Source organism: Felis catus, chromosome C2 (assembly GCF_018350175.1).
Source record: "Felis catus isolate Fca126 chromosome C2, F.catus_Fca126_mat1.0, whole genome shotgun sequence".
Lineage (NCBI taxonomy): Eukaryota > Metazoa > Chordata > Mammalia > Carnivora > Felidae > Felis > Felis catus.
Genome location: NC_058376.1, coordinates 60,043,174 through 60,070,776, shown reverse-complemented (window position 1 = coordinate 60,070,776; position 27,603 = coordinate 60,043,174). Strand labels below are relative to the sequence as shown.

At 36.7% G+C, this 27,603-nt stretch overlaps 1 protein-coding gene and 1 pseudogene across 2 annotated transcripts; both read left to right on the top strand.

The window, feature by feature from the left end:
* The first annotated feature begins 65 nt into the window (after positions 1–65).
* On the top strand, positions 66–26,726 carry NAA50 (N-alpha-acetyltransferase 50, NatE catalytic subunit). Of its 2 annotated transcripts, none has more exons than XM_006936052.5 (5): positions 66–354; positions 21,626–21,759; positions 22,184–22,303; positions 22,734–22,800; positions 23,760–26,726. In XM_006936052.5, exons 1-5 carry the CDS (start codon positions 347–349, stop codon positions 23,935–23,937), a joined length of 507 nt encoding a protein of 168 aa, XP_006936114.1. In that variant the 5' UTR covers positions 66–346; the 3' UTR covers positions 23,938–26,726. The 2 variants fall into 2 exon arrangements, with proteins under 2 accessions (XP_006936114.1, XP_003991689.1); XM_003991640.6 differs by having other exon boundaries at positions 67–354; positions 21,623–21,759.
* Positions 15,363–15,463, top strand: LOC111556432 (annotated as a pseudogene).
* Positions 26,727–27,603: the final 877 nt, after the last annotated feature.

Below are 27,603 nucleotides of genomic sequence, written 5' to 3'. Positions count from 1 at the left end.
CGCGCGAGGCGGCCGGCGCGCCGGCGCGCAGAGGGGGCGGGGTGAAAGGTCACAGCGCGGCGGCGGGTCTGGCTGGCGGCGGCCGCGGGCGGGAGTCGATTGCCCGGTGTGCACGTGTGGAGAAGCGGCGGCACAGCGCGGCGGCGGGAGACACTCCCGCCCCCTTCGGAGACGCAGGGCTGCGCTCGACTCCCGCGGCCTCCGTCATTCGCTCAGCTCCCTGCCCTAGGTGGGGAGGCCGGCTTGTGGGGGTTGAGTGGCCCGAACTGAGGGCGCAGAGAGCTCAGGGCGGCGACGACAACGGCGTTGATATCCGCGGTAACAACGGCCTCAGCAGGCGGGGAAGATGAAAGGGTGAGAAGGGCAGCCGGGCAGGGCCCGGCCAGCGGGGGGAGAGGGGCTGCGAAGGAGGGGAGAGACTCCGGGCGAAGACCCGGCGGAGGGAGATTTCTGGGATTCTCTCTGCTCAACGGAGGAGGCGGATGCTCGGCGCGGGCTCTTGGCGGGCTGAAGGGCCAGCAGGGGCAAAACGCGGGGAACGCAGGATTTCGGCCCGGAGGACGAGTGTGGGTTGAACGGAGACCAGCAGCCGAGGGGGGCAACAGGGGAAAGCTCTTGTGAGGCTCCTTGGGCCTCCTACCTGGGAGCGGACGACTGAGCCACCCCCGGCCCGCCACTCCAAGTGGAGTGATCTGGTTGTCCTCTTTAGACCCAGGCTCAACGCTAGCAACTGCGGTCTTTGACACCTTTCAGTCTTATTTACACTTGAGAGCTGGACAGAACCTTCTGGAGGGAGAAGGAATTGGAATAAAGAGCATGGGATGAGTATTAAGAGCTAGTGACTCAACTGGATTTGGGTTGGGTCAGAGCGAGTGGAGGAGGGGGAGAGAGCGTGAGCTCTGTAGTGTTGGGGTGCCAAAATGTTTAAGGAAGTATTGCCGATCAGTAGGTGGAGCTATTGCTCCAGTAGTTTACTATTGCCCCCGTGCTGTGAGGGGGTTCTTGGTTACTCCTCAGAAGCTTTTTTCAGGTGATTAGAAAAATTAATACTCTTTCATAGTTTTCCTCTTGGATCAAATTAGGGTTTATATTGGTTCAACTCTTCCCATTTGGATGATGTCACCTTACTATTAAATTACATACTGTTAAAATATTAATTACGTAACAGTGTTTGAGAATATTTCCTAAATCAAAGCCGTTTTGAAGCCTTCCTTTTATCAGTTTTAAAAGCTTTCTGAGATTTTTTCTATTGTAGCTAGTCAAAGAATTGTAACTATGTTCGAGCTTCCAAACTGTTCAGCCTTTTGAGTATGAAATAAAAGTCAACTTTCAAAATAATCTCATGCTGCCTAAAACAAGGCTCTGAATATTATCTTGGTATGTATATGTGTGTGGGGTCGAAGAGGTCCAAGAAAGTTTAATTTGGCCTTAGGTCTGTAATATGATTCCCTGCTCTGATTTGCTTTAAATATTGGAAATCCATTCTAATGCTTAATTGTATGGTTTGCACTAAAATTTAGGAATAATGAAATTCTTATAGTACCTGCACTATTTCACGTCAAATTCTAAAGAGTTCCAATCAGGATATTAATTGAGGTATGGGAAGTATTTGTAGTATTTGAATCATGAACTAGGAAGTTTGGCTATTTTATATATGATCCAATATAATTTAGTGAGATTTTTCTTTTTTTTCCCTTTAGTATGGACTCTGTTTCTTACTCATTTTTGTATTCTCATCAGCGAGCAATACTTCTCTTGTTCTGTTAAGAGTACTAAAAATGAGGCTGAATAGTTCCCACGGTTGAGACTCTGCATGGATTTATAAAGGAAGGCCTCCAAGAAATTATTCTGGGTGTTTAGAGCCAAAATCCTTGGTCTAACTCTGTCTTGCTAGGGTGTAATGTTCTTTCTGATACCTAACTTGGCAATAGAAATGGGGTCAAACAATGATATTATTCACAGTCTTCCTTCAGTTAATACACTCATGAAGCAATTAGCTCTTTATTTAAAATGGTGTTTTATATGTGTAACAACATGATGGTAACAAATCCCGAGAAACGAGTAACTGGCCAAATTTAGAGGATGAAGAGTCCTTAAGTCTAGTTCCTATCACTTAAGATTGGGAGCTTAAAGTTGCATTCCTCGTAATGGTAAATTTTTAAGATGATTTCACTATTCCTGTGAATAGTCCCTTTAACTTCCCAAATGAACTAACTCCCAGGTAAGATGGGACTTTAAAATGTTTTTCACTTCTAAGTCTTGATTTAAGGCACTGAACAAATGAAGATAATAGGCATTATTTGAAAGATTCTAAGATCCTTGAGTTCAAAGACTTGTATCATTATACACAAGGTGGTTAGTGTTATAGTCCTGACTCTTGAAGAACTTCTAATTCTAACTCAATCTACTATTTAAATGTTTTATATTGTTGCCTATATTCACTATCATTTTCAAACTTTTCAAAGTTACTATTTGATTTTTCTTCATATTTTTACTTAGTTTTTATTGGTAGTAGCAGGAAGACATTCCATTGTGTTGGCATGCATTTGCCTTTCCTCCGTAGGAAAGTAGATAAATTTCCAGTTTTTCATTACTGCATGTATTTATTTGCATGGTCTAGAAATTTGAGGTATATTACAAGATACTGTTTCCATTTTATCTATTATTCCTCTCTATGGAAGGTGATACTTAAGCAAGAAGTCACAGCCATGACAGAGATGGCAATATAATTAGTATAATAGAAAGTAAAACTGAATTCACTTACCTTTCAATTGTAGCAAAGGGGTATAAATTCTAATAAAAATGTCTTTAACAAGATGTGAATACATGCAAAGATGGGAAAGTAGATGACAATAATATAAGTATAGTATACAGAACAGTGTAGTTTACTAATTAAAATATTAAAATCAAAGATTCTGCAGTCAAAGGAATCTATGTTGAAGAACTCAGAATAATGATTATCTTTGATAGCACAAGGGAGTTTTCTGAAGTGCTAGAAATATTCTCTATCTTTACCTTGGATATTGATTGCATGGATGTATATGTATGTTTGAAAAATCATTGGACTGTGAACAAGATTTGTGCCCTTTACCATACAAATTCTGTACTTCAATAAAACAGGTTTTTTAAGGTTGTATTGCTATTTTTGTTGGGGGACAGGCAGTGAGTCTGAAGGAGAATTCAGGAACCTTTGTAAACCTCCAATTTGTACTCCAAGCTTCTATGAAGCCAATAATTTGTGGGATGTGGATGGAAATACTGGATTTTAAAATATTTTTTAATGTTCCTTGCTGTATTGAGATGAATTCACATAAAACATAACCTACCTGTACCATGATTTGTTTTAGAAAATCAATAAAATGACCTAACCAATATAAGGGAGAAATAAAGGGAAAATAAACTATAAGATTTCTTTTTCAATAGGTAAATGACCAGGTACAACTACATCATAAGTCATAAGATTAGATGTTTGCATCTGTTTGTAAATAGCATCATTATATAATTTAGAAAGTAGATCTGTTACCAATACAGATGTGTGCACTGGTGACTAATGCAGTGTTGACATCAGTGTTGTGATTTTTTTCCCCAAAATCATGGACAGTTGTTGGTAAAATTCTGAACACACGAAGAATAATTAAGAATTTCTGGGTTGAAAAAGATTTTTAAAGGTTATCCATATAAAGCATTATCTTTCAAAGATAGTGCTTTTGCTGGACCAAACTAACATATATATTAACTTTCACTTTGCTTACGTTTTCCATTTTGGCCTGTGGAAATCTTTTGACTTCTGATTTTCTCTTCCAGGTATTAGCTATGGTTTCCAGCTTTGTGCCATCTAAAAAGATAAAACTTCTCAATTCTTTATTTAAATACTTTTTTTTTTAAGCACAGCCTACAGAAACCATTAAATACCAGTTGCAACTGATAGAAACTTCCTTTTCATCATAGAAATGAAAATTGTGTGTATTACAGTTTAATAACTACAAAATTATGTAATTGTCCTATCACGAACACTGCTTTCTCTTGATCTGATCTCTTCCATCAGTTTCTATATGCATTCACTGCCTAACTTATTGGGAAAATGTTAGTCCTGTCTAATACAGTAGTGACTAGCTACATTTGGCTGTTGAGCAGTTGATATGTGGCGTGTGTTACTGAGAAACTAAATTTTAAATTTTAATTACAATTTTAAATTTAAAAACTGATACTCAAAGTTGTTGGACAATTTTTTGGTATGTTTGGAACAATGTGGATATGTGAATCTACTATAAATTTTGTGAAATGTAAATATAAATAAAATATTTGAGAGGAAAATTAGCATCTGAATTGAGATGTGCGGTGTAATACACACTGGATTTTTAAAAGACTTGGTATAAAAAAAGATTTTTTAAAAAAGGGAAATTAATAATTTCTATTTTGATTACACGTTGAATTGATTTCATCTGTTCTTTTTGCCTTGTTAATGTAGGTACTAGAAATTTTTAAATTACATCTGTGACTCTAATTGTATTTATTTTGGACAGTGCTGGACTAGACTCTGAAAATAAAAATTGTGTAAAACATGATCTTTTTCCTTAGGATCCAATTTTCAGATGGAGTTTCTAAATAGTAAATGTGCAGTTTGTGGGCCAACAGATAGTGTATGACTGGTTATGCCTCTGATGAAGGATTCTGAGGTCACTCTTGGTTTTAGATTAAAATATTGTAATCCACTTACTTTGTCTGCTATGGATGGAGAAGGGATAAATTGGAAGTATGCATTTGCCTTTCCTGAGCTAGGGTGATCTGTAATTCTGCCTTTATCATGGCTGAAGCTGTTAGTAGAAGACCCTTGTTTTTGAAGTCCAGAGGCTTTTCTCAGTCCTCGATAGTATGGCAGTAAATGCTTATGTATAAAACTACTTGATACACATTCTTATTTCTTTTGGATAATTCCCTAGAAGTGAATTTTTTGGATCAGAAGGTGCTGGCATTTTAAAATCTCTGATATTTGTTGCCAATTGACCTCTAGAAAGATAGTGGCAGTTCATACTGCCAATGGTGTGTGAGTGCCTTTTTCTTCTCCAAGGGCTAATGGGGAAGGGGAGGGGCACTTGCAGAAAATAAGGAAATGGAGGAAGATGTTTCATCCATCAGTGGTATAAATTACCTTCTTCTGGGATGAGTAGCATACATTGAACGTTTGTAAAATGATAGAAATAATTTCTTTACAGGTTGGATTTGGGGACATATTCACATAATAGTCTTAACTCTTAATTTTGCTTTGCCGATTAGATGATAAATGGTATTTCTCTCCCCACCTTTTTTGTTACTGTTAATTTGATTACTTAGGTTGGACATTTCCCACTTTTACTGGCCATTTGTATATCTTTGCGGCTTACCTGTTACTTGTATAGCTTATCAATTTGGATATTGATTGTGTTTTGACTTCAAATTACAAAACAATCAAATATAGTATTTAGAAAATGGGGTTGAGACATTCAAATTAGTGAATATTGTCAGTGATGCCAGTTTAGGACCTAGAACATGAGAAGAAATTTTTTACAGAGCTTGCTAAACTAGTGTAAGCAAAGAGAATTGTACTTAGCAGCATTTTAAACATTTATTTCTCTTTCCAGAAAACTAAAATATATTTAAATGTATACTTGGATTCCCCCCCATCTGTATAGATTGTTATTCATAGCATGATTTATTTTCATAAAGGAGACTTTTAATGCAAAAAACATTGAACTAAAAGCAACCACGTTTTATAGTTCAGTGTGCCATTAACGATAGTTAGCAGTAGGGTCTCTGGTCGGTTTTTTTTTTACCTCTGGGAGTTGGTTTCTTTGTCTTTAAAGAGAACAGCTTGAACCTGAACAGGAACAACTAAAGGTTGAAATTCATGTGCCCTTTCTAGTCTGTTGATAATATTTTATCAGTATTTAATCTGCTGATAGCTTTGATGAATTTTCAGATTGCCAAAAAAAAAAGTGATATCATTGACTATTAATATCTACCATGACTGCTATGGCATGTGTGTCACTCGTTTGCCATCCCTGGTTTCTTATCAGCTGTAACTTTTCTGTGATACCAAGAAACAAAAGTTTGGAATCATGGGGCATATTTGAACTGTTCTCTTTTAAGTCGCTTTCTTCATTTTGCTCTTGTGTCTGCCTTTTGAGACCTGCTCTCCCATCCCTCCCCCTCATGGCACTTTTACTTTTTTTTTTCCAATAGGTACCTAATACCAGACCATAGATTCTCAATCCCACAATAGCTCTAAGATAGCACCCATAGTCTACTAATATATTTATAGGTATAGTATCTTTAGTTTACTAATGAAAAAACCATTACAGAGGTGAATCAAGAAGGCAAGGAAGCTCAGTGAGTTCTGAAATTTTTGAGTAGCTTTATGTGGCCAAAAACTGGTGGGAGAGAGGGAGGGTGAGGCCAGTGGCCATACGTAGGTGATGACTTTATTTGCAGTGCTATTCAAATTTCATTTGGCAGATTATATGCAGCTCTTAAAAGATATTAAGCATTAGAAATAAAGTGATCATATTTGTATTTCAAAAGATTATTCTGAGTGTGTTGTGATGGCTTTGTCTCCGTTCTAGTCTTATTTCCCTTAATTAAGCCATTAGAATTTGTGTTGAAATGATGCTCTGAAGCATACTGCTTAGAGAAGGGGTATAGGTAAAAATAGGTTATGAAGATATTTGGGGAGCAGAATTAACAGGGATTAAAATGGGATGTAAGAGTACATCTAAAACTAAGTTTTTTATATTGGATAGGTGATGGGACTATTCCTAAAAATAGAGAATAGAGATACGTGTTCCAATTTCCTATAGAGGATGATGAGTTCAGTTTTCAATGCGTTGAATTTGAGATTCCTGTAGAGATAACTAGTAAGCAGTTGGGAATATGTGTTTGGATTCAGAGATTTGGAAGTAAAAACATTTAGGAGGTAGTAAGGGAAAAGCCATAGCTGGGAAGGAGTTCTCTTAATTGAATGTATGGATGGATGATCACAGAACATTTTTTCAAAGGATAATTTGGTTATTTTCAGGTTATTTAAGTCATTTCATTTCAGGTTATTTAAGTAGGTTATATCTGATGTGTGTTTAACACTTCTAGTATCCCAGCAAATAATTGCTGAGATTTTTGCACACTTGATTCTTGCACTCATACAGCTTGCAGAGCTAATCCACTCACCACCACTTTTTTGATACTTGTAAAACCTCTCGAGTAGTAAGTCTCAAGGAGGGTCACACCTTCCCCCCTGCGTATCTGGTAATGTCTGGAGACATTTTGGGTTGTCATAATGGGGTGGAACGGTTAGTGGGTAGAGGCTAGAGATGATGCTGAATATCGTACAGTGCTCCACCACAGAGCCCCTCACAACCAAGAATTATCCAGCCCAGAGAGAATATCAGTAGTACTAAGATTGAGAAACTGCTCTAAAATCTAGATGAGAGAAAGCCCATCAGTTAAATTAAAGGCCTAGAGGTTCTTGGACTTACTGGGAGTAATTCATCAATTCCTTGAAATATTTGAGGTCCTACCCTAAGTCCTATAGTTCAGTAGAAGAGGTAAGGTATAAAAATAAGTGCTTAGAATGGTACAGAGGTACTGTCCCTAGGAAGGGTACAAACAGTATAATATAGATGAAAATCTATATAACAGTATAATATAGATGGAAATCTCAGCGGCATGACAGGTTAAGACTTCTTGAACAATTAGTATTTAAGCTGTGCTTTGATAAATGCTCAGTGGACTTGTAAGTTAAAGGAATTTATCTTTTATGTAATTTATTTGAGTGTAGAACCAGATTAATGCTAGCTAAGGCAATTACTTACTCTAAGCCCAAGTTTTATGCAAATCCCTTTTATCATTAGTATACCTTAGATAAGTGTTTCAGGTTTGGTATTTCTCTCAACCTTGAGGAGTAGAAAGGACTCCTTTGAGGGGAGTCATGGGTGGCTGATCTTGCACTATAATGGTAATGTGTAGACATAGGCCTGTTCTGGCTTTGTTGATAATTGGCTGTATAATGTACAGGTACATCTGTCTCTGGGCTTCAGTCCCATCATCTGTGAAATGAAGGGGAATGGACTCAGTGGCTTCCAAATTCCCTTCCAGATCAAACACTCTGCACAAGAAATGACCAAGCAGTTAAAATTTTGTGCTGAGGTGTACTCAGTACTCATTTAAAATATAAATGGTTAGGCTTTAAGCTTTATACAGTTCATTTTCTCTTCAATGTAACTTAAAAAGTCAGACTTTATAGAGAAAGGCCTACTTTTGTGTAGTCATATCTCCATCTTGTGGCCCTTCAGAATATTGCCACTAAATTTTGTTTTTATAATTATGGGCATAATTGACATTACTTTTAATAGCTTAAAAACATTTGAGTGCTTATTATCTGATGTTGCTGTGCCAAATACTTAATATGCATTATCTCATTGTGACACAGTGTTTGTTTTAAGCCACAGGTAAAGTTTTGCTGCTACCACAGGGGCACCTAGTTAAGCATTTGAATTTCCATTCAGGTCATGATCTCCTGGTTCGTGAGTTCAAGCCTTATATCAGGCTCTACACTGACAGTGCAGAGCCTGCTTCGGATTCACTATCTCCCTCTCTCTGACTCTCTCCTGCTTGTGTGTGTGCACTCTCTCTCTCTCAAAATAAATGAAAAAAAAAAAACGTTTTCTGCTATCATATTTTAAGTGCAAAGATGGTATGAGATTTGACAGAGTAACAGATTCATTTTCTGGTGCTGATACAAATAACTAACAAGCTGTATAAAGTAGGAGGCCAGTAGCTGTGTTCCAAATCTAAGGACTTGATATACAAGGGCACTTTTGCTATATCATTCACCATCCTCCTCCCCCTTTTAGATCTTATTCTAAAATCTTTGGTATGAAGAAACACTGGGGTTTGTTATGGATTTGAAAAACAAAAAAATAATGTGTCACATGAATTTACTTGAGCCAAAAGAATAATTCAGTTTGTTTAGTTACTACTATATTCAGTTTTTTACAGTTAGGGTTGTAAACTAGTGCCAACAGGAACCCAGGAACAGGCAGATAAGGTAAATGAGTAAAAAAAAAAAAAAAAAAAAAAAAAGGGCCAGAAATGTAGGCTTTATGTAAAAGCTTTTGATTTAAATATTAGCAACCAACTTTAAAAACAAACTGTTGAGTCTACTAGATGTAGCAGATTTGACTTTTAGTCCAGGAATTTGAGGCTTATCTACAGAATAGAGGTCCTAAACTGATAAATTAAGATAGTTTGTGTTGTTAAATTACATTGAAATCTTACCCGAAGTAAGTAAACAGTGTAGTGATTAAAAACCATTTTTCAAGAGTCAGGCTGATTTGAATTTGAGACTAGCTCTCAATACTAGCTATAGTGTAATACACTGTTAAACTTACATAAGGAAAATGATTCCATATGTTATGTGAAATCCACTTCTCTGTGACCATCGTTAGCCTCTTTTTCCCTCACTGGAATACTTGGATATGGAAATTTACACATATGCAGTGCAGTGGGAAGTTTATTAACTTAGGTGGGTATTAAATTTGTGTGGTTGATATAAGAAGCTTTAATCATTAAAGATTCCACGGTGAGATGTGGAAATCTGAGTTTTTAACTGGCAAGGTGATTCTGGTGTATAGCCAGGTTTGGAATCCGTTCTTGGCTTTTGTGGCACTACTTCTCCAGACCTTATCCCTCCTCTCTTGAAAATTGTTTCTCAGACTTCTTCATGGGCTCCTGTTCGTTTACCCCTAAAGTTCAAGTATTTTTTTTTAGTAGTTGTGGTTTTAAATGTTCTAATTCACTATGATACTTTTTTTGAGGAAGGGAGAGAGAGAATCCGAAGCAGGTTCCTTGCTGTTAGTGCAGAGCCCATACAGGGCTCTGTCTCATGAACCATGAGATCATGGCCTGAGCCAAAATTGAGAGGCAGACGCTTAACCGAGTGAGCCACCTAGGTGCCCCTCACTATGATATTCTTGGTAATGTGATATGTTCACATAATCAGAGGATGTATATTATGCAGTATTTTTATTCCAGGAAATAACTCTCAAAGTGATGTGTTACAAAAGGGGATTTTTCCTTATGAGTTAAATTAATGGAAAAACTCTGGATGCATTCCCTCTAGTATCTGTTTTTATCTACCTAATATCAACATTGCTTCTAATCACATTAGGTAGCATTTAAACTACATTATATAGGGGCGCCTGGGTAGCTCAGTTGATTAAGCGCTGGACTTCGGCTCAGGTCAAGATCTCACGGTTCATGAGTTAGAGCCCCGCATTGTACTCTGTGCTGCTCAGATGGAGCCTGGAGCCTGCTTCAGATTTTGTGTCTCCCTCTCTCTGCCCCTCCCCCCCCCAAAAAAAATATTAAAAAATTTTTTTTAACTACATTTTGTAAATAATTTTTCAAATGATAGATCTTACCAAAACAATGTTTGATAGTAGTTTTAATGGGGAAAAAATAATGTCAGAACATGTAGGCCATTTACACCAAAAGTAAAGACTGTATAACAGACTATCCTGAGACTTACAAATTTATAAGAGGAAGCCTATATCAGAATGGAAGGCTCATTTTCATCCAGCTCTCATTCAGCTTTTCTGCACTGGAGGCTTGGGACAGCTGGCAGTTGAGGGGTTGTGGTTGTTAAAGGTTTGAAATTCTTGCCTTTTACTGTTTTTCAAATAGTAGAGAATAAAGCATCAGATGCTTTCTGCTATGAGTTTTAGTATCAAAATTAGTGTTTGTTCTTTCTTGGACAGAGTTGGCTACAAAACAACATAAATACAAAATATTACAGCTTGTCGTTCCTTATATAATAAGTAACGTATGTTTGTTTTATTTTTTGTTACGGAAATTTTCAAACATCTTCAAAAGTAAATAGTGCATTGAGCCCTCAATGCATTCAATTCCAGTGAATAATATTAATTCTCATGTTCTTTCATCTTTTATTAGTAGTTTCCCTTTTTCGCTGGAGTACTTCAAAGGAAATTCTTGACATACTATCCCATTCTATCTGTAAATACTACTGTATGAATCTTTATCATGGAAGGACTTTTTACAAAAAGTAATTCTAATATTGTTACATCTAATATCATCTTAAGATCTGACACCCAATCTGTATTTGCTTTTTCTCATTTGTCTTGTAAATGTCTTTTTCAAATCAAAATCCAAAAAGGTCCACACGTTTTCATTGGCTGAAATATCTCATAATCTTTTTTTTTTTTAATTTTTAGTGTTTATTTTTGAGAGAGTGAGAGAGAGACAGAATGTGAGTGGGGGAGGTACAGAGAGACACGGCAACAAAGAATCCAAAGCAGACTCCAGGCTCTGAGCTGTCAGCACAGAGCTTGATGTAGGGCTCGAATTCAAGGACCACAAGATCATGACCTGAGCCAAAGTCAGATGCTTAACTGATTGAGCCACCCAGGCATCCCTTTATCATCTCTTAATGTGACAGTTCCTTCTTCTTTTTTAAAAAACAAAGTTACTTTAGAATAGTTTTTAGCTTTACATTTATGAAGATGATACTGAGAATTTCCAGTTCCCCCTATAAGTAACAGTTTACACTAGTATGGTACACTGTTAGAATGAAAAGGCAAGCCAAAAATTGGGCAAAAATAGTTGCAAATTATATATCTGATAAAGGGCTTGTCCCCAAAATATATAAATATAAATATAAATAAATAAATATATATATATGATATAAAGAACTCTTACAACTCAATAAGTAATCCAGTATAAAAATGGGAATTCTTTTATTAATTAATGTTAAAATTGTAGGTTTATTCTCAGGCCTAGACCGGGGACAAATACTTAAATAGACGTTTCAACAAAGAAGATGTACAAATGGCTAATAACCATAAAGAAGGATGTTCTACAGTATTAATCATTAGAGAAATGCAAATCTAATGAGATTATCACTTCACACTAGTAAAATGGCTATAAAGAGACAATAAAAAGTGTTGGTGAGGATGTGGAGAAACTGTTATTGGTAGGAATGCAAATGGTGCAGCCACTTCAGAAAACAGTTTAGCGGTGTTTTCCATTATTACCATAACAAATTACTACAAACTTATTGGCTTAAAAACGCAAATCTGGGGGCGCCTCGGTGACTCAGTCGGTTGAGCATCTGACTTTAGCTTAGGTCATGATTTCGTGGCTTGTGAGTTCGAGCCCCGTGTCAGGCTCTGTGCTGGCAGCTCAGAGCCTGGAGCCTGCCTCAGGTTCTGTGTCTCCCTCTCTCTCTCTGCCCCCTCCCACTTTCTCTCTGTCTGAAAAATAAAAATTAAAAAATTAAAAAAAACCCCACAAATCTGTTACCTTGTTCTTGAGGTGAAAAGTCTGAAATGGGTTTTACTGAGCTAAAGTCAAGGTAGTAGTATGAATGGTGATTTTAAATAGTACCCCTGCCCCCATTCATGTTTATTTGGAACCTTGGCACATGACCTTATTTAGAAATAGGGTTTTTGCAGATGTAATTAAGATGGTCATACTTGATTAGGTTAGGCCCTAAATCTGATGGCCATTGTCCTTAAAGGAAGAGGAGGCGGGGCACACACGCACAGAGCACCATGTGAAGATGGAGAAACGCATTAGTTGTTACTGCCACAAGCCAGGAAACATCTGAGGCCACCAGGAGCTTGCAGAGGCAAGGAATTCTATCCAGTCCAAATCCAGAGAGCATGGCCCTGCTGGCCTGATTTTGGATTTCCAGATTCTGTAACTTCCATAGAATAAATTTCTGTTTTAAGCTATCGAGTGGTAATTTGTCAAGGTGGCTTTAGGAAATTATTACAACATTGTGTTTCTTACAGAAGTTCTAGAGGAGACTCCATTTTCTTGCCTTTTCAGCTTCTGTAGGCCACCTGCATTCCTTGTTTTGTGGCCCTTCATCTTCAAAGCCAGCAGTGTAGCATCTTGAAATCTCTTGCTTTTGCTTCTGTTGTTTAATACTTTTAAGGACCTCTGTGATTACATTTTGGGCCCACCCAGGTAGTCCTGGTTAATCTTCCCATCTCAAGGTATTAGTCACATCTGCAAAGTGTGTTTTCCATGTAAAATAACATAGTCAAGATTGCTAGGATTGGAACACGGACATACTTTGGAGGTTGTTATTCTACCTACCAAAGGCGGTTTCTTTAAAAAGTTAAGCATATTTGCCATACAACCCAGCAATCTCATTTCTAGGTATCTCCAGAGAGAAAGTAAATTTATGTCCACACACAGACTTGTATGCAATATTCATAACAGTGTAATTTATAATGGCCCATGAAGTAAATATTATTAAAATGGCCATCAAGTGGTGAATGCATAAGCAAAATGTGGTATATTCATACAATGGAATATTGTTCAACTGCTGACACATTGCGTCATGGATGAACCTCAGAAACACACTACATGAAAGAAGTGCAGTGCAAAAGATCATGTTTATTGTATGGTTCCATTTATATGAAATGTCCAGGAAAAACAAATCTATAGAAAGAAAGTAGATTTAGTGACTGACTTTGGGTAGGAAAGGACATTTGCTTCAGATTTGCACAAGGGATTTGGGGGGTGTGATGTGAATGTTCTAAAGCTGAATTGAGGTTATGGTTGCACATGTCTGTAAATAGTCTAAAAATCATTGAATTGTGCGCTTAAAATACGAATTTCAGGGGTGCCTGGGTGGCTCAGTTGGTTAAATATCTAACTCTTGGTTTTGGCTCAGGTCATGATCTCAGGGTTTGTGAGTTTGAACCCTGCACTGGGCTCCACACTGACAGCATGGCACCTGCTTGGGATTCTCTCTCTCCCTCTCTCTCTCTCTGCCCCTCCCCTGATTCACCATGCGCGCGCGCTCGCTCTCTCTCTCTCTCTCTCTCTCTCTCTCTCTCTCTCTCTCTCTTTCTCTCTGTCTCTCTCAGTAAGCTTTAAGGGGGGGAAAAAAACCATGAATTTTATGGTTTATAAATTATACCTCAAGGCTATTTAAGAGAAAAATACGGGCACCTGGGTGGCTCAGTCAGTTAATTAGTGTCCAACTTGGGCCTGGGTCGTGATCTTACGGTTCGTGAGTTTGATTCCTGCATTGTGCTCTGTGCTGACAGCATGAAGCCTGGAGCCTGCTTCAGATTCTGTGTCTCCCTCTTTCTCTGCCCATCCCCCACTTGAACTCTGTCTCTCTCTCAAAAATAAATAAAACATTAAAAAAAAGTAAGATGTAAAAGGTAGGAAGGGGCTTCTGATTATTTGCAGTATACTAGCTTACAAAGGACATGTGTCCATAATACACTTGAAATCTACTTTTTTTTAATGGGCAAAAGATTTGAACAGCTCCTTTACTGAAGAAGTTCTGCCAATGGCAAAGAAATACATGAAATAATGCTCTACATCATTTGTTACTTAGAGACATGCAAATTAAAACCACAATGAAATGTCACTACACACCCATTAGAGTAGTGTAAATTTTTATGCAGATGCATAAAAATTCTAGATGCAGAACAACTGGGACTCTGATACATTTATAATCCAGTGTTACCTCTCTTTGGTATTTATTCAGAAGCAATTAAAAATTTATGTTCACACAAGAACCATAGAGAAATGTGTATAACAACTTTATTCATAATCACCAATAACTCTAAACCTAAATGCCTTTCAACACAAGGATAAACCATAGTATATCCATACTGTGGAATATTATTTAGCAATAACAAGGAATGAACTGTTGATAAAACAGTGTGGTAAATGTCAAAAGCATTATGTTAAATGAATGAAATCAAGCAAATGGCTATGTATTATGTAATTCCATTTAAGTGACATTCTTGAAAAGGCAAAGATATGGGGAACAGAAAACATTAATGGTTGCCTAGGACTGGTGGTAAAATTGAACTACAGAGGGTCATGAGAGATTTTGGGGGTGATGTATCTATATCTTGAAAACTATCATTATACATGTTGTAAAAAGTAAAACTATACAGGAAAAAAGCGGATTTAATTTTATGTAAACTTTAAGACATGTTATTAAGTTTATTTGGGGGGGCGTGGTTAAGCAGAGAGAGGGAAAGAGAATCCCAAGCAGGCTGTGCATCGAGCCCAACACATGGCTCATCTGACAGAAGGTCATGACCTGAGCCAAAATCAAGAGTCAGACAGACACTTAACTGACTGAGCCACCCCAGGGGCCCATAATACTTTTTAAAAGCTGAGAATGAAAGTTGATCCCTCCCAAAAGGCTTGAAAAATGAAGAACAACTAAGAGTTGTTACATACAGAAAATTTGCAAGCTGGTGGATTGGAATAGACTACATCAATAATTATATTAAGTCTGGACAGACCAAATACTTCAGGTGTCAAATGCTTGCTTCGGCAGCGCATATACTAAAATTGGAACGATACAGTGAGGATTAGCATGACTCAATGTGATGACATTTTCTCTTTTTTCTTTCATGCTATTTTAATAAGTAAAAGTAATACATGTACATTGCATAATATTTGAAGAATTATGTAAAAAAATATACTCCAGTTGTCAAATTAGAGGAATGAAACTCTATAGTATATGCTGTTCACAAAAGAAACTTTAAATATAAGGATAAAGAGAGGTTGAGAGTAAAAGATGGTAAAGATACATGATGCAGCATTGATTAGAAGAAAGCAGTATGTCTGTAATGATGAACAGGGTAGACTTTAAGACAGGGAATATTACAGCAGTTCATCAACTCATAACAGTCCCAAATTTATGCCCTTAGTAATATAACTTGAAAATACATGAAGCAAACATTGACAGAACTGAAGAGTAAGAAGGAACACTTTGAAATTTTGTTCAAGGCTAAACATAATCCTGATTGATAAGAAAGCCTATCAGGAATATAAAGAAATAAAAACAGGTTTGTCAGAATAAGCTTTCTTGGGGGTATCATTTAAATAAAGATTTAAAGGAGGTAAGAGAGTAGTAACCTGCAGCTAAGGATAAAGAGGCTATCGACATAGAAAGCTGCAGGTGACACAGATGTTGGGAAGATCAGAGATCTCGTTTTGGATAGGTTTAATTTGAGGTGTCTACTACAGATGCTTTGGAGTTCAGGAGTGACCTTTAAGCCAGAGAGAGATTTGGAAGATGGCAGCATTAAAGCCATAAGATTATGATATTGTCAACCTAGAGAATAAGTGTAGATAGAGAAGACCGGCAAGTACCATCTTGATGTGCAAGCTCCTCATAAAATTGATTCTCCTTCCTCTCCAATCCCAGCTTCCACATTTACACAAAGCACACTTTTTTTTTTAACTTTATTTATTTATTTTGAGAGAGAGAGCGAGCGTGACTGTAAGAGGGGCAGAGAGAGAGGGAGAGGGAATCCCAAGCAGGCTCCATGCTATCAGGGCAGAGCCTGGCACAGGGCTCAGTCTCACAAACCTGGAGATGATAACCTGAGCTGAAATCAAAAGTCAGACTTAACTGACTGATCCACCCAGGCGTCCCCCCCCCCCGTTTTTTTTGTAATTTTATGGTTTTATTAACACAAATGCGACATGCACATAAGCTATCTATTCATTTTCGTTGCTGCACAGCTTGGCTTTGGGATTGGTGGCTCTGATGGCCAGCTGGCTACTCTTTCCCCAATGGCTTTGTGGCTCTTGGGGGAGACATTGTAAGCAGTCTCTGCACAATTAAGATTTGTTGCCCATCAACAAGATTTGTTGCCCTTCAAGCTCCTTGACATTGTGACCTAGGAGCTTCCAGAAGCTACTAGGCAGCATGTGCTCTGTTTTCTTACTGCTCCCATAAGCAGCGTTGGGCAGCAGCATCTGGCCCTTGCACCCTATTGTCAGTGCTTCTGAGTTTCTGCCAGTTGCGCTTAATTTTGACACATCAGCTGACTGGCGCTGGATGAACTTCTTGGTCCACTTTGTAAGCGTCTTGGGCTTCACCAGAGGTCTACGGGTGGCCATGATGCCAAGTAGGAGATGGCTGCCACCTCTGCAGGCAATGCATTGGTGAGGAAGACTGTCACAGAGTACTCACAGTAAGCTTTGTTTTACCAAATCAGACTGCCTGTAGTTTGGAGAATACATCGTTGCTATTTTGTTCATGTTCTGTGCTCTCCTTAGAATTCATTTCTTACCCTCCTACAGAACAAACTCTTAAGTCACCCTTCACATCTGTTTCCAGGATCACTTTTATTCTAGTATTACTTTTGTACTGTGTGCAAGTGCTATTACTAAGATATTGTGTTTCATATATATATACATAATTATGTATATATGTGTAATGTATGTATATATGTAATGTGTGTTAATATATGTGTGATCAATATATACATATACCTGTATTTCCTACTAGGTATAAACTCCTTTGCATTCCAGGTTTTAGCACATAGGTGTTCAAATATTTATTGAAATAGACCCGGCTTATGCTTTGAATAGGCAACTATTATGTTCATTAAAACTTTAGAAAATTTCAAATTCACAGAATTCATGAAACCTCTGTTTAATTTTCTAATAGAGACTTTGGAATTCCTTTTGACTTACTTTAGAAGTTCTTTTCGCTTCTAAATCTTATTGTGTGCAGTCATGTTCTCATTTTCTTAACATTTCTGCATAGCACTGTATGCTTTTGATACACGTTCTTTGCTAAATTATAAATTGCTATTACTCTTGATATATTTAGAATATCCACATCTTAAAATAATTCAGAGCTGAGTGGTCAAGATTACAGAAATATTACATTTCAATCAGACATATCATGTTCATGAAAGTTAAACTGTATTTGAAGGTGAATTTTGCTGACAACGTTATATTTAATAGATGCTTAAACAGCCACCAAACGATATTCATAGTATACCAATTCTGTTTTGAAGTGTGTACACACACACACACACACACACACACACACACACACAGAAAAATATAGGGAGACTATATACATCAAACTTATTTCTAGTAGTCTTACGGGATTTTCACTTCCTGAGTAATTACTATGGTGATGGACATTTTTTTTTTTAATCAAGACATGCTATTTATTTATTTACTTGATTAGACAGGGAAAGATTAAGCTGGTGTTCCCTAATGATTTAATACAGTGTTCTATATTTAAGCTTTTTCTGCCTACTCTGCTGGAAACTTTTTTAGTAGTTAACTTTTATTTGGTTTAATTCTAGCACATTGTACCTTAACCACCTTTTCCTTTTGTATGAAGTCAAGAAATACCTGGTTGTTATTTTAAAAATTATAAAGATGCTTGAAGTGTGGTGATTACCTAGAAATCATTCTTTTTTTTTCTTTTAAGTGTTTATTATATGCGTATGTATGTATTTATTTTAATCTCTGCACACAATGTGGGGCTCAAATTCACAACTCCAAGATCAAGAGTTGCATACTCTTCCAACTGAGCCAGCCAGGCGCCCCACCTAGAAATCATTCTTAAACTTTGAAAAACACGTGTTCTTTCACTATAATTTAGGAGGTTGGCTTCCTAGGTTACGTTTTTCTTTATTGTTTACTATTAGACTTCATAATGTAGTTTTTCAGTGATTGTTTTAAAATACGGAGACTGACTCTTTGATTGCAATGGATAAAATACGGAGACTGACTCTTTGATTGCGATACTCAATTTGGGGTGTTATACTCAGTGAAAGAGTAGCATTCTGCTAAGTGAAATAAGCCAGCCAGACAATGGTATTGCTTACATGTGAAATCTAACAACAAAAAAATCAAACTCATAGAAACAAAATAGATAAGGGGTTGCCAGGGTGGGGGGAATAGGAAGAGGTTGGTAGAAAGGCATAGACTTTCAGCTATAAGGTGAATAAAGTCTGAGGATCTAATGTATAACAGGGTGACTATAGTTGATACCACTGTGGGTATAATTGAAACTTGCTAAGAGAGTAGAACTTAAATGTTCTTAACAAAAAAAAAAAAAAGTGATAGTTGTATTAATTATGGGAGGAATCCTTTTTCTAAAAAAAAAGAATAGGTAAGATGTGATCTCTGTATTTTAATGTTCTGTACTTTACAGCATAACACTATCTACCAGTAAAAAACCTGAGTGGTAGATGGTGGTAAGTGAGCCTAAGTAGGTTTTAATTAGAAGAGGACTTAGGGTGAAATGTTATTTCCTTCAGCCTTAAAGAAGACAAAGCCAGGGTGTGCTTTTATGAAGAGGGGAGTTGTTCTTAGGGAGATAAAACCTAGTTAAAGAACACCTGAACCTCACAGAGGGAAGTCATTTTAGTTGTAAAATACTTAGGCCATTTACCCATATTTAATTATATGTCTAAAATTGGAAAAGAGTGTAACAGAGAAATCTCTATTTTTTACTGTGGTGTTGGCCTCTTAATTTTGTGTGGCCACTAAGAAACTGTGTGCTCAGATCTTAAGAAAATATCAAGATACGCAAGAGTGGCTGCACAGTAAGTAATAAAAATGAAATAATTGAGGCAGGAAGGCTAAAGTTCCAAATGAGCATAATGGTCTGTAATAAAGTTTTTGTGTTATTGAGAACTATAATTTATTCATACTTTCTGATAATCTGAATTGTAACATTTCAGAGAATAGTGTTTTTAAAATTATACACAATTAAATTTTTTTTAAAGATTGTATGTTTTTTTTTTTTTTAATTTTTTTTTTTTTTCAACATCTATTTATTTTTGGGACAGAGAGAGACAGAGCATGAACAGGGGAGGGGCAGAGAGAGAGAGGGAGACACAGAATCGGAAACAGGCTCCAGGCTCCGAGCCATCAGCCCAGAGCCCGACGCGGGGCTTGAACCCACGGACCGCGAGATCGTGACCTGGCTGAAGTCGGACGCTCAACCGACTGCGCCACCCAGGCGCCCCTAAAGATTGTATGTTTAAGTATAATCTTTACACCCAACATGGGTCTTGAACTTAGAACCCCAAGATCAAGAGTTGAATGCTCTACCCAGTGAGCCACCCAGGCGCCTCTCACAATTCTGACTACACATTTTTTGTATATGCTTTAAAGCTTTTTCTGTATATTAACAAAAGCTATTTTATTATATGTTATATATATTTAGATTGTGCCCCTCCCTCCCCCCCCAGAATAGTATATCAATGTTTTTGTGGTAATAAGATAAACATATCATGCATGCTTTATTTAATCAGTTCCCTGCTGAGGACACTTAGTTTTGTTTTGTTTTGTTTTGTTTTAGTCATTTTAGAAGTGTGAAGATTAACATTCTCATTTAGTCATTTCTCCCAACAGTTTTCAAAACCTATGTACATATGATGCAAATGATCAATTAGGGTGTATTGTCTGTACTTCCCTGCTATTGACTAATGCCATTGTGATCTGGAATTAGCACCCAGTGCGTAGGACCCACATTATCTAGCTGCTTGGTTGACATCAGATTGTTTTATTTTTCAACGTTTATTTATTTTTGGGACAGAGAGAGACAGAGCATGAATGGGCGAGGGGCAGAGAGAGAGGGAGACATAGAATCGGAAACAGGCTCCAGGCCCTGAGCCATCAGCCCAGAGCCCGATGCGGGGCTCGAACTCACGGACCGCGAGATCGTGACCTGGCTGAAGTCGGACGCTTAACCGACTGCGCCACCCAGGCGCCCCAGATTGTTTTATTTTTCAACTCATTTTTATTTCAGTTTGAGCTTCTTTTCTTTAAAGGATTTTATCATCTACTGTTGTGGTTTTTAAGAAGGCCAATAATGCATGTAAGCATCTCCACTAACGACACTGCTAGTGGTAATAGGAAGAAATATATGCGTAGATGCTGTTCAGGTTTGTCTTGTCACATTTGATCAACCTTTAGCTTATGGTGGAGAAATGGACTTGAGCTATTAAAAAAATCCTTTTGTTGACAGAATTATAGGCAAAACAACTTTTTTACTCTGAGCCTGAATCATTTTAGATTTAATTCCTTTTCCCACAGAACCAATTGTTTTGATTACATAATGGTTTTTCAGAAATGCTGCCGTTGCATTCTTGATAAGTAGTTTTCAAATAGATCCCCTCCCCCCTTCCTTTGTTCCACTGCCATAGATTCTACCTCTGAATCTGTGGGGTGTGAGGTCTAGGAATCTGGATTTTGAATACCACCCCATGTAACTGATGTAGTGGTTCCTAGTTCAATGTATATAATTTTTGTCCATTTGGATTATTTTTCAGAATAAATTTCTAGGATAGACTTGGACAAAGAAGATGTACCTTTCAGGTTTTTGATACATAGTACTAGATTGTATTCCAGAGATACTGTATCTATTTACATTTTCACCAGCAGACTATAAGAATCCCATTTGCCACCCCCTTGTCAATATTTGGTATCATCAGTCCTTTGGATCAGTAATAGTTGTCTAAAAACTGTAAACTACAAGGAAGATTTTGGCATTTGTGTAGATTATTAGTCTGGCCTTCTGAGTAATTATTGTTTATCATATTTGTCTCTATATAATCATATGAGTGCTACAAATTGAATCTGCATAGAATGGCTGGCAGAATCTTATAAATGGTAATCTTTGTAGGAATATAAAGTCAGTATGAAAGGTTGGATTTATCAATTATGTAAAAAAGACTTGGTACTAGTATGTTTATCTTAACAAATTAAGCTAATTATATTTTATTGAGTACATTTTGGTTTGTTCCAGTAGCCGGATCGAGCTGGGAGATGTGACACCACACAATATCAAACAGTTGAAGAGATTAAACCAGGTCATCTTTCCAGTCAGCTACAATGACAAGTTCTACAAGGATGTGCTGGAGGTTGGCGAGCTAGCAAAACTTGGTATAATAGTTTTTTCTTTTCTCACTTCACTTGTTTTGTTGGTGTTCTTGACCCTTAGTTTTTAATATTTGAGCAGAGTTAACTAATTTAATCTCTTTATTTTACAAGTGAGGAAATGGGGGTGATCCAGGTTTTGAGAAGGATCTCAGAGAAATCAAGACAAAATATTTGAATTTTAAAAGAAAATGCTAAATACCTTCTTTCTTATTTAGTATGTGCCTGTATGTTTCACATATATGTCTACTCTAGATGCTTAAATCCGTAAAAAGACGTAGAAAATTTTTGAGGCTTTTGCTATTCAGAGTAGTTGATAAAATTTAATGCTATGATAGCAGTAATTTAGCCCTTATAGAAGGGGAGGAAGATTCAATAAAATGTGTTATTCTGTCTTTTGAACTTAATATTTTTATATTTTCCATGGCAGCATATTTCAATGATATTGCAGTAGGTGCAGTGTGCTGTAGGGTGGATCATTCACAGAATCAGAAGAGACTTTACATCATGACACTAGGATGTCTGGCACCATACCGAAGGCTAGGAATAGGTAAAATTATTTGTTTTTGTGTGTGTGTGTGTAAAGAAGCATAAATACATCATTACTGTTTCTGACCCAATGAGTGAAACCATTTCTTTTGAGAGTATTGGGAAAGAGTTACTGAATTATATAAGGTGGAAAATAACTTTATTTATTAACCTAATTCACCTGGAAGCCCTATATAGATTTGTCATCAATGTCCCCCTTTTGCTTTTTCTGTTTTCCTTTTCTCTGGAAGGACTTGTATGTAAAGGTTGCTTTTCTACTAGCAGTTTTTAACATATGTAGATAGTAGGGAGAGAACAAATTTTTCAAAAATCAGGTGGTCTAGTGTTTACCTCAAATTCTTTTAGGATTCAATAAACATTAAGATGGCATTTAGATGTGTAATATAAACATTATTTTTCTAAGATTACTTACTTGTTTGTCTTGTTAATAGGAACGAAAATGTTAAATCATGTCTTAAACATCTGTGAAAAAGATGGCACTTTTGACAACATCTATCTGTAAGTTAAATGATATTTAATGTTCTTATGTAAAGAATTTAATAAATTGGCAATAGAAGTCTTTACTGGAAACTTTAAAATCTGGTTCCTTATTTCATTGCCTTTTGGAAAAAGCATGGAAGTAGTGATTATGAAGTTTTTGTTTTGTTTCAATAATAGATCAGGAACCGGAGATAAAACTTTCTCATTTTGCTTTATTGTGTTGGGGTGGGAGCTTCTGAAGTCACAGGGATGAAACCAAGATTAAAACTAAAGTCTTCAGAACTGAAGAATTAGTATCATTAATACTATTCTTGTGCCATCTGTTTGCTTTCTGGGTTTTGTTTAAGGTTCTCAGTGACATGCTTATTAGTAGTAGAGTTTAATAATCAAAATCAAAGAGTATTTATCTGATAATACCAATGTTAAGATTATTCTCATTTTAACTTGGCACTGGGAGAGATTAAATTATGTCATGCTGTTCTGAGGAGTAATTGACAAAGCTCATATTTATTTTTAAAATATAGCATTTTTTTATTAGAGGCTATATTTAGGCATTTGAGATAATATATCATTTTTCTGTCATGTTTTTTCTGCATGTGTTAATATGGTCATTGGATCATCCCTGTGGTTATTTACCCATTTATAATTCCAGGAATCCTTTCTCTCCTTGCAATGAAAAACGTTATGCTAGCTAGGATACTTTACCCTTTCTCGGTTGTAAGAGTAAACCCTATTTCTGAGTCTCCTAAATTCAGCCAGCTGTCTTGAAGATGTAACAGGTTAAAGGTATAAATTTGTCATCCAAGTTTTTCTGAAATGAATACTCAGTCTTTGTTGATAACTAGTAATTGTGAAGAGAATCTAACAAATGTCTGCAGTATTCCAGCTCCAACCAATATGAAGCTATTTGCAGAATACGCAAAAGCTGATGAATTCTTAATTTTTTTTTTTTTTTCTGATACCCTCTTATATCTTAGGCATGTCCAGATCAGCAATGAATCTGCAATTGACTTCTACAGGAAGTTTGGCTTTGAGATTATTGAGACAAAGAAGAACTACTATAAGAGGATAGAGCCCGCAGATGCTCATGTGCTGCAGAAAAACCTCAAAGTCCCTTCTGGCCAGAATGCAGATGTGCAAAAGACAGACAACTGAACAAATTAGAAATGAACTTTCTTGCACTTGCTTGTCGCCAAATAAAAGAGGCCCATTGATTTTTTTTTTACCCCATCTTTCTTTTCCCCCTCCTACCTTGTTCTTGTTTGTCCTCCTTTCTTTCTTTTTCTTTCCTCTAAAAGGTTTAATACTTCCAAGGACTTTCAAAATTAATCATGTTTGGATTGTTTTAGTTTTCTTATTTTTGTGAGGTGGTTTGATTGTAGGAAGGAGGAGGTATAGATCTGTTTGGTTTCATAGTTAAGATATATATGGTCCCAAAAATTTGGGTGTCAGTGTCAATTTTTTTTTTATGTCCTGCTTTCACATTGAAGGGCAGAGCCTACGAAATGTTGTATATATCAAAAGACAAAAAGAAACAGCAGCAATATCTTGTTCTCTAATTCAAAGACAAGTTTAGTGTGTTTGTGGTACTTTGGGTTTTCAAGACTGTGGGATGCTAATCCCTAGACATTGCCTTCACTCCACCTTTTGTCCTTCTGAGTGTTATCTCAGGAGTTGGACCATTGTTATCCTTGTAAGAAATACTAAGCTTATTTTGTTTTTTAAGCAGTTATTTCTTTCTTCCTTGCTGAGGGTGGGTGGGACAGTTTGGGTAGGTAGTGTTTTACTTTGGTCTCCGTATTTGAGTTACATGAGTGGGCTGGTTGTTGGCAGGTTTATTTTTCCTGCTGTTGATTGTTATTAGTGGCATTAACTTTTAGAGTGTGGGCTGGTGAGATTAATTTTTTTTAATATCCCAGCTAGAGATATGGCCTTTAACTGACCTAAAGAGGTTTGTTGTGATTTACTTTTATTTCCTGTCCTTTTTCTTCAGTACACCCACAATAGTTAGTCTAACCTTAAAAATGGGAGTTGATGTCCTTATAGGTCAATACCCCTAAATAAATCTGAAGCAGGTATCTTGGACATATTAAAAAACACCTAAAAGGAAGCTTAGATGGATTTGTGGCACGATAAATGCATTTAATGTCAGCTAATGCGGACTTAAAAGTATGGCCACTGAGCATTTGATTATATAGGAGAGAGTATCTAGACAGTATTTTTGAGAATAACATAGCTGTGCTATTGCTTATCTGTTGGAGAACATCCCAGATTTGCTTATTTTCTGTGCCTATGATAATGAGTTTAAGGATTTGGGGGAGGGGGAATTGTTAAATAAATTGCTTCTATTCTTGGAAAAGTAGAAGTTTAGAAGTGTTAATAACACAGATTTCACTGTGACCTCCTCTACTGACGTGACTGGTTTATGCCAGATCATTTTCTGGCACATAGGGAGTGGCTTGGATGGGTTGATAACTTTTGTAAGATAGGAGACATCTGAAGTTTTCATGTTTTCCTCCATTGTCCCGTATCCAATATTTAAAATTCTCTAGATTGCCAATACTGGTGGCCCATGAAATGTTCTCATTAGACTTTAAAACAATGCACAGGGCTTGAATTTTCTTGTCATTTGTCTTTAAAAGAAAGTTTGATTCGTAATATTTATCCTCATGTAAATTCTGATAATATAAGTCTCATCTCTCCAAATATATTAAATGACAAAATTATTTTACACAGTGTTTATGCACAGTTTGTAATCTTAAGTTCTTATTTGAGAATGTGAAAGTACAAAGTATAGTAGACTTCAATGGTCTTAATTGAGTGCCAAGAGTAATATAGAAAAGGAAGATAGCTGAATGAGTTTATAAGATTCTAATCTTAAGATAGTAAAAATGTAGAAAGACCATGCTGGTTTCTTGGGTATCAATTTCTTAAGCAGTCCAAATACAAGTTTAGAAAAAAAAGAGCATTAAGCACCTTTACCTTCATGGATAAGCTTCAGCTTGCTCTTGCCAACAGAAGAGTGCTTGAGTTACAGAAGGCATACTTAGTTTGAAGAATTCAGCCTTTTTGTAAACTTCCAGATATCAAAATAGATTTTGATATATAAATGAGTTTTCTGAGATGACACTGCCTCTATTTCTATAACCATTTCACCTGGACTATCTAATCAGTCCAATGAATGTATCCCTAAATGTGGTTGTTGAAAACTGAATAGCTGCCTCATGACAATTAAGTACATGTTATTTAAGGAGGGAAAAAAAATTACATTTTGAATTGAGTATGTAGGCTTCTTATCATTATACTTTCTTTTTCCACACTAGATAATGACTTTAAATTGTAAATGTTTGAAAAGGGTTAATTGTCCTACATCAAACTTGTATTAAGTAATTCCATCCATTTAAGGAAGAGGAGGATGTAGAAGCCGTAGGAGCTGGGCACTAGTTCATACGCCTGTGAGTCGGTAAAGACTCAAGTAACGTCCCATGTTGAGTTGGTTATTTTGGAACGTAAAAATTGTTGAGGTAAAACAATCCTATTAACTGGAAGATCAGAGAATATATCCATATTTTTTTGGACAGATAGTTTTTACTGTGGGGCAAATAGGTAAAAATTATCCTGTTTTGTTATTGCATTTGGGTTCTAAAGAAAAGAATCTGCAGAGAAATCTATGCAATATATAATTTGTCCAGATTAGTTTTAATTTGGGGAAAGAAGTTCTAAAATATCCCCAAAGCAACTTATTCATCAATTGAAAGTCCTCCAAAAATAGAACTATTGGGAAACTGGTTTGTGGGTGGAAAAGAAAAGCTCCCTCAGTTTTTTGGAGGGAATAACTTTAAAAATACTTAAATGGCTAAGTTTACTTGGTGCAGTTAAAAATTAAACTTGTTGATTTTAACATTGCTGTTACATCTGAAATAAACTTATGTGATGTTCTGGTAGTAATCTGTGATGTCTGATAAATGTCAAAGAAAACCCTGCACTGTGTTGAATACTGAGATCAGCAGTTTTACTAGTCATTGTTTACTTTTGGCCATACTCTTTTATTTACTTTCACATATCTTTAAGATCTAACTTAAAACATTAAAATAGGCCAAGGGCAATCAAGGCCTCCTAATTCAGACCTTTTGGAACTTGCTAGAAATACTGCTGACTTTCTGCAGTTCCGTCTCGAGAGAAAAAGATCCAAGGAGAGGTCTTACTTAAGTTGTGAAGTTTTGAATGTAGTTGTTGAAAAAACAACTGACACTTTTAAGCTATGGTCTAATCAGTAGTGTGCATCGACTACGGGTAATGTATATTTAAAATTTTTTTTGTTACGAAGGAGTTTAGTCATTGAGTTTTGGGAATTACTTAAATTTTTTCTGAATACCAAAAACAAATTTAAAATGTTGTCGTTTAACTATATTCATTGTCTTAGAAGTTGTAATTAGAATTTTGCTTATTCAGGAAACGGGTGATCTTTGCCCCATATGTCACAGTTATCGTTGTATAGCCCATCATCCCAAAATTTAGCAGCCTAATCACTAATGTGTATAGTAACCCACAGTTTTCTAAGTCAGTAATCCAAGAGCATCCCAGCTGGGTGGTTCTGGCTTGCGGTATCATCAGGTTGCAGTGAAACTCAGCCAGGGTCGCATCATTGAAGGCTTGACTAAGGCTGGAGAAGCAGCCTCTAAGATGACTCGCTCCACTGAGTCACTGAAGGGACTCAGTTTTTCACTGTATGGGTGTCTTCATAAGACTGCCTGGGTGACAAGCGGTACCTGCCTTTCTCTAGAGCAAATGATTCAAGAAAGTAAGTAGACACCATACTCT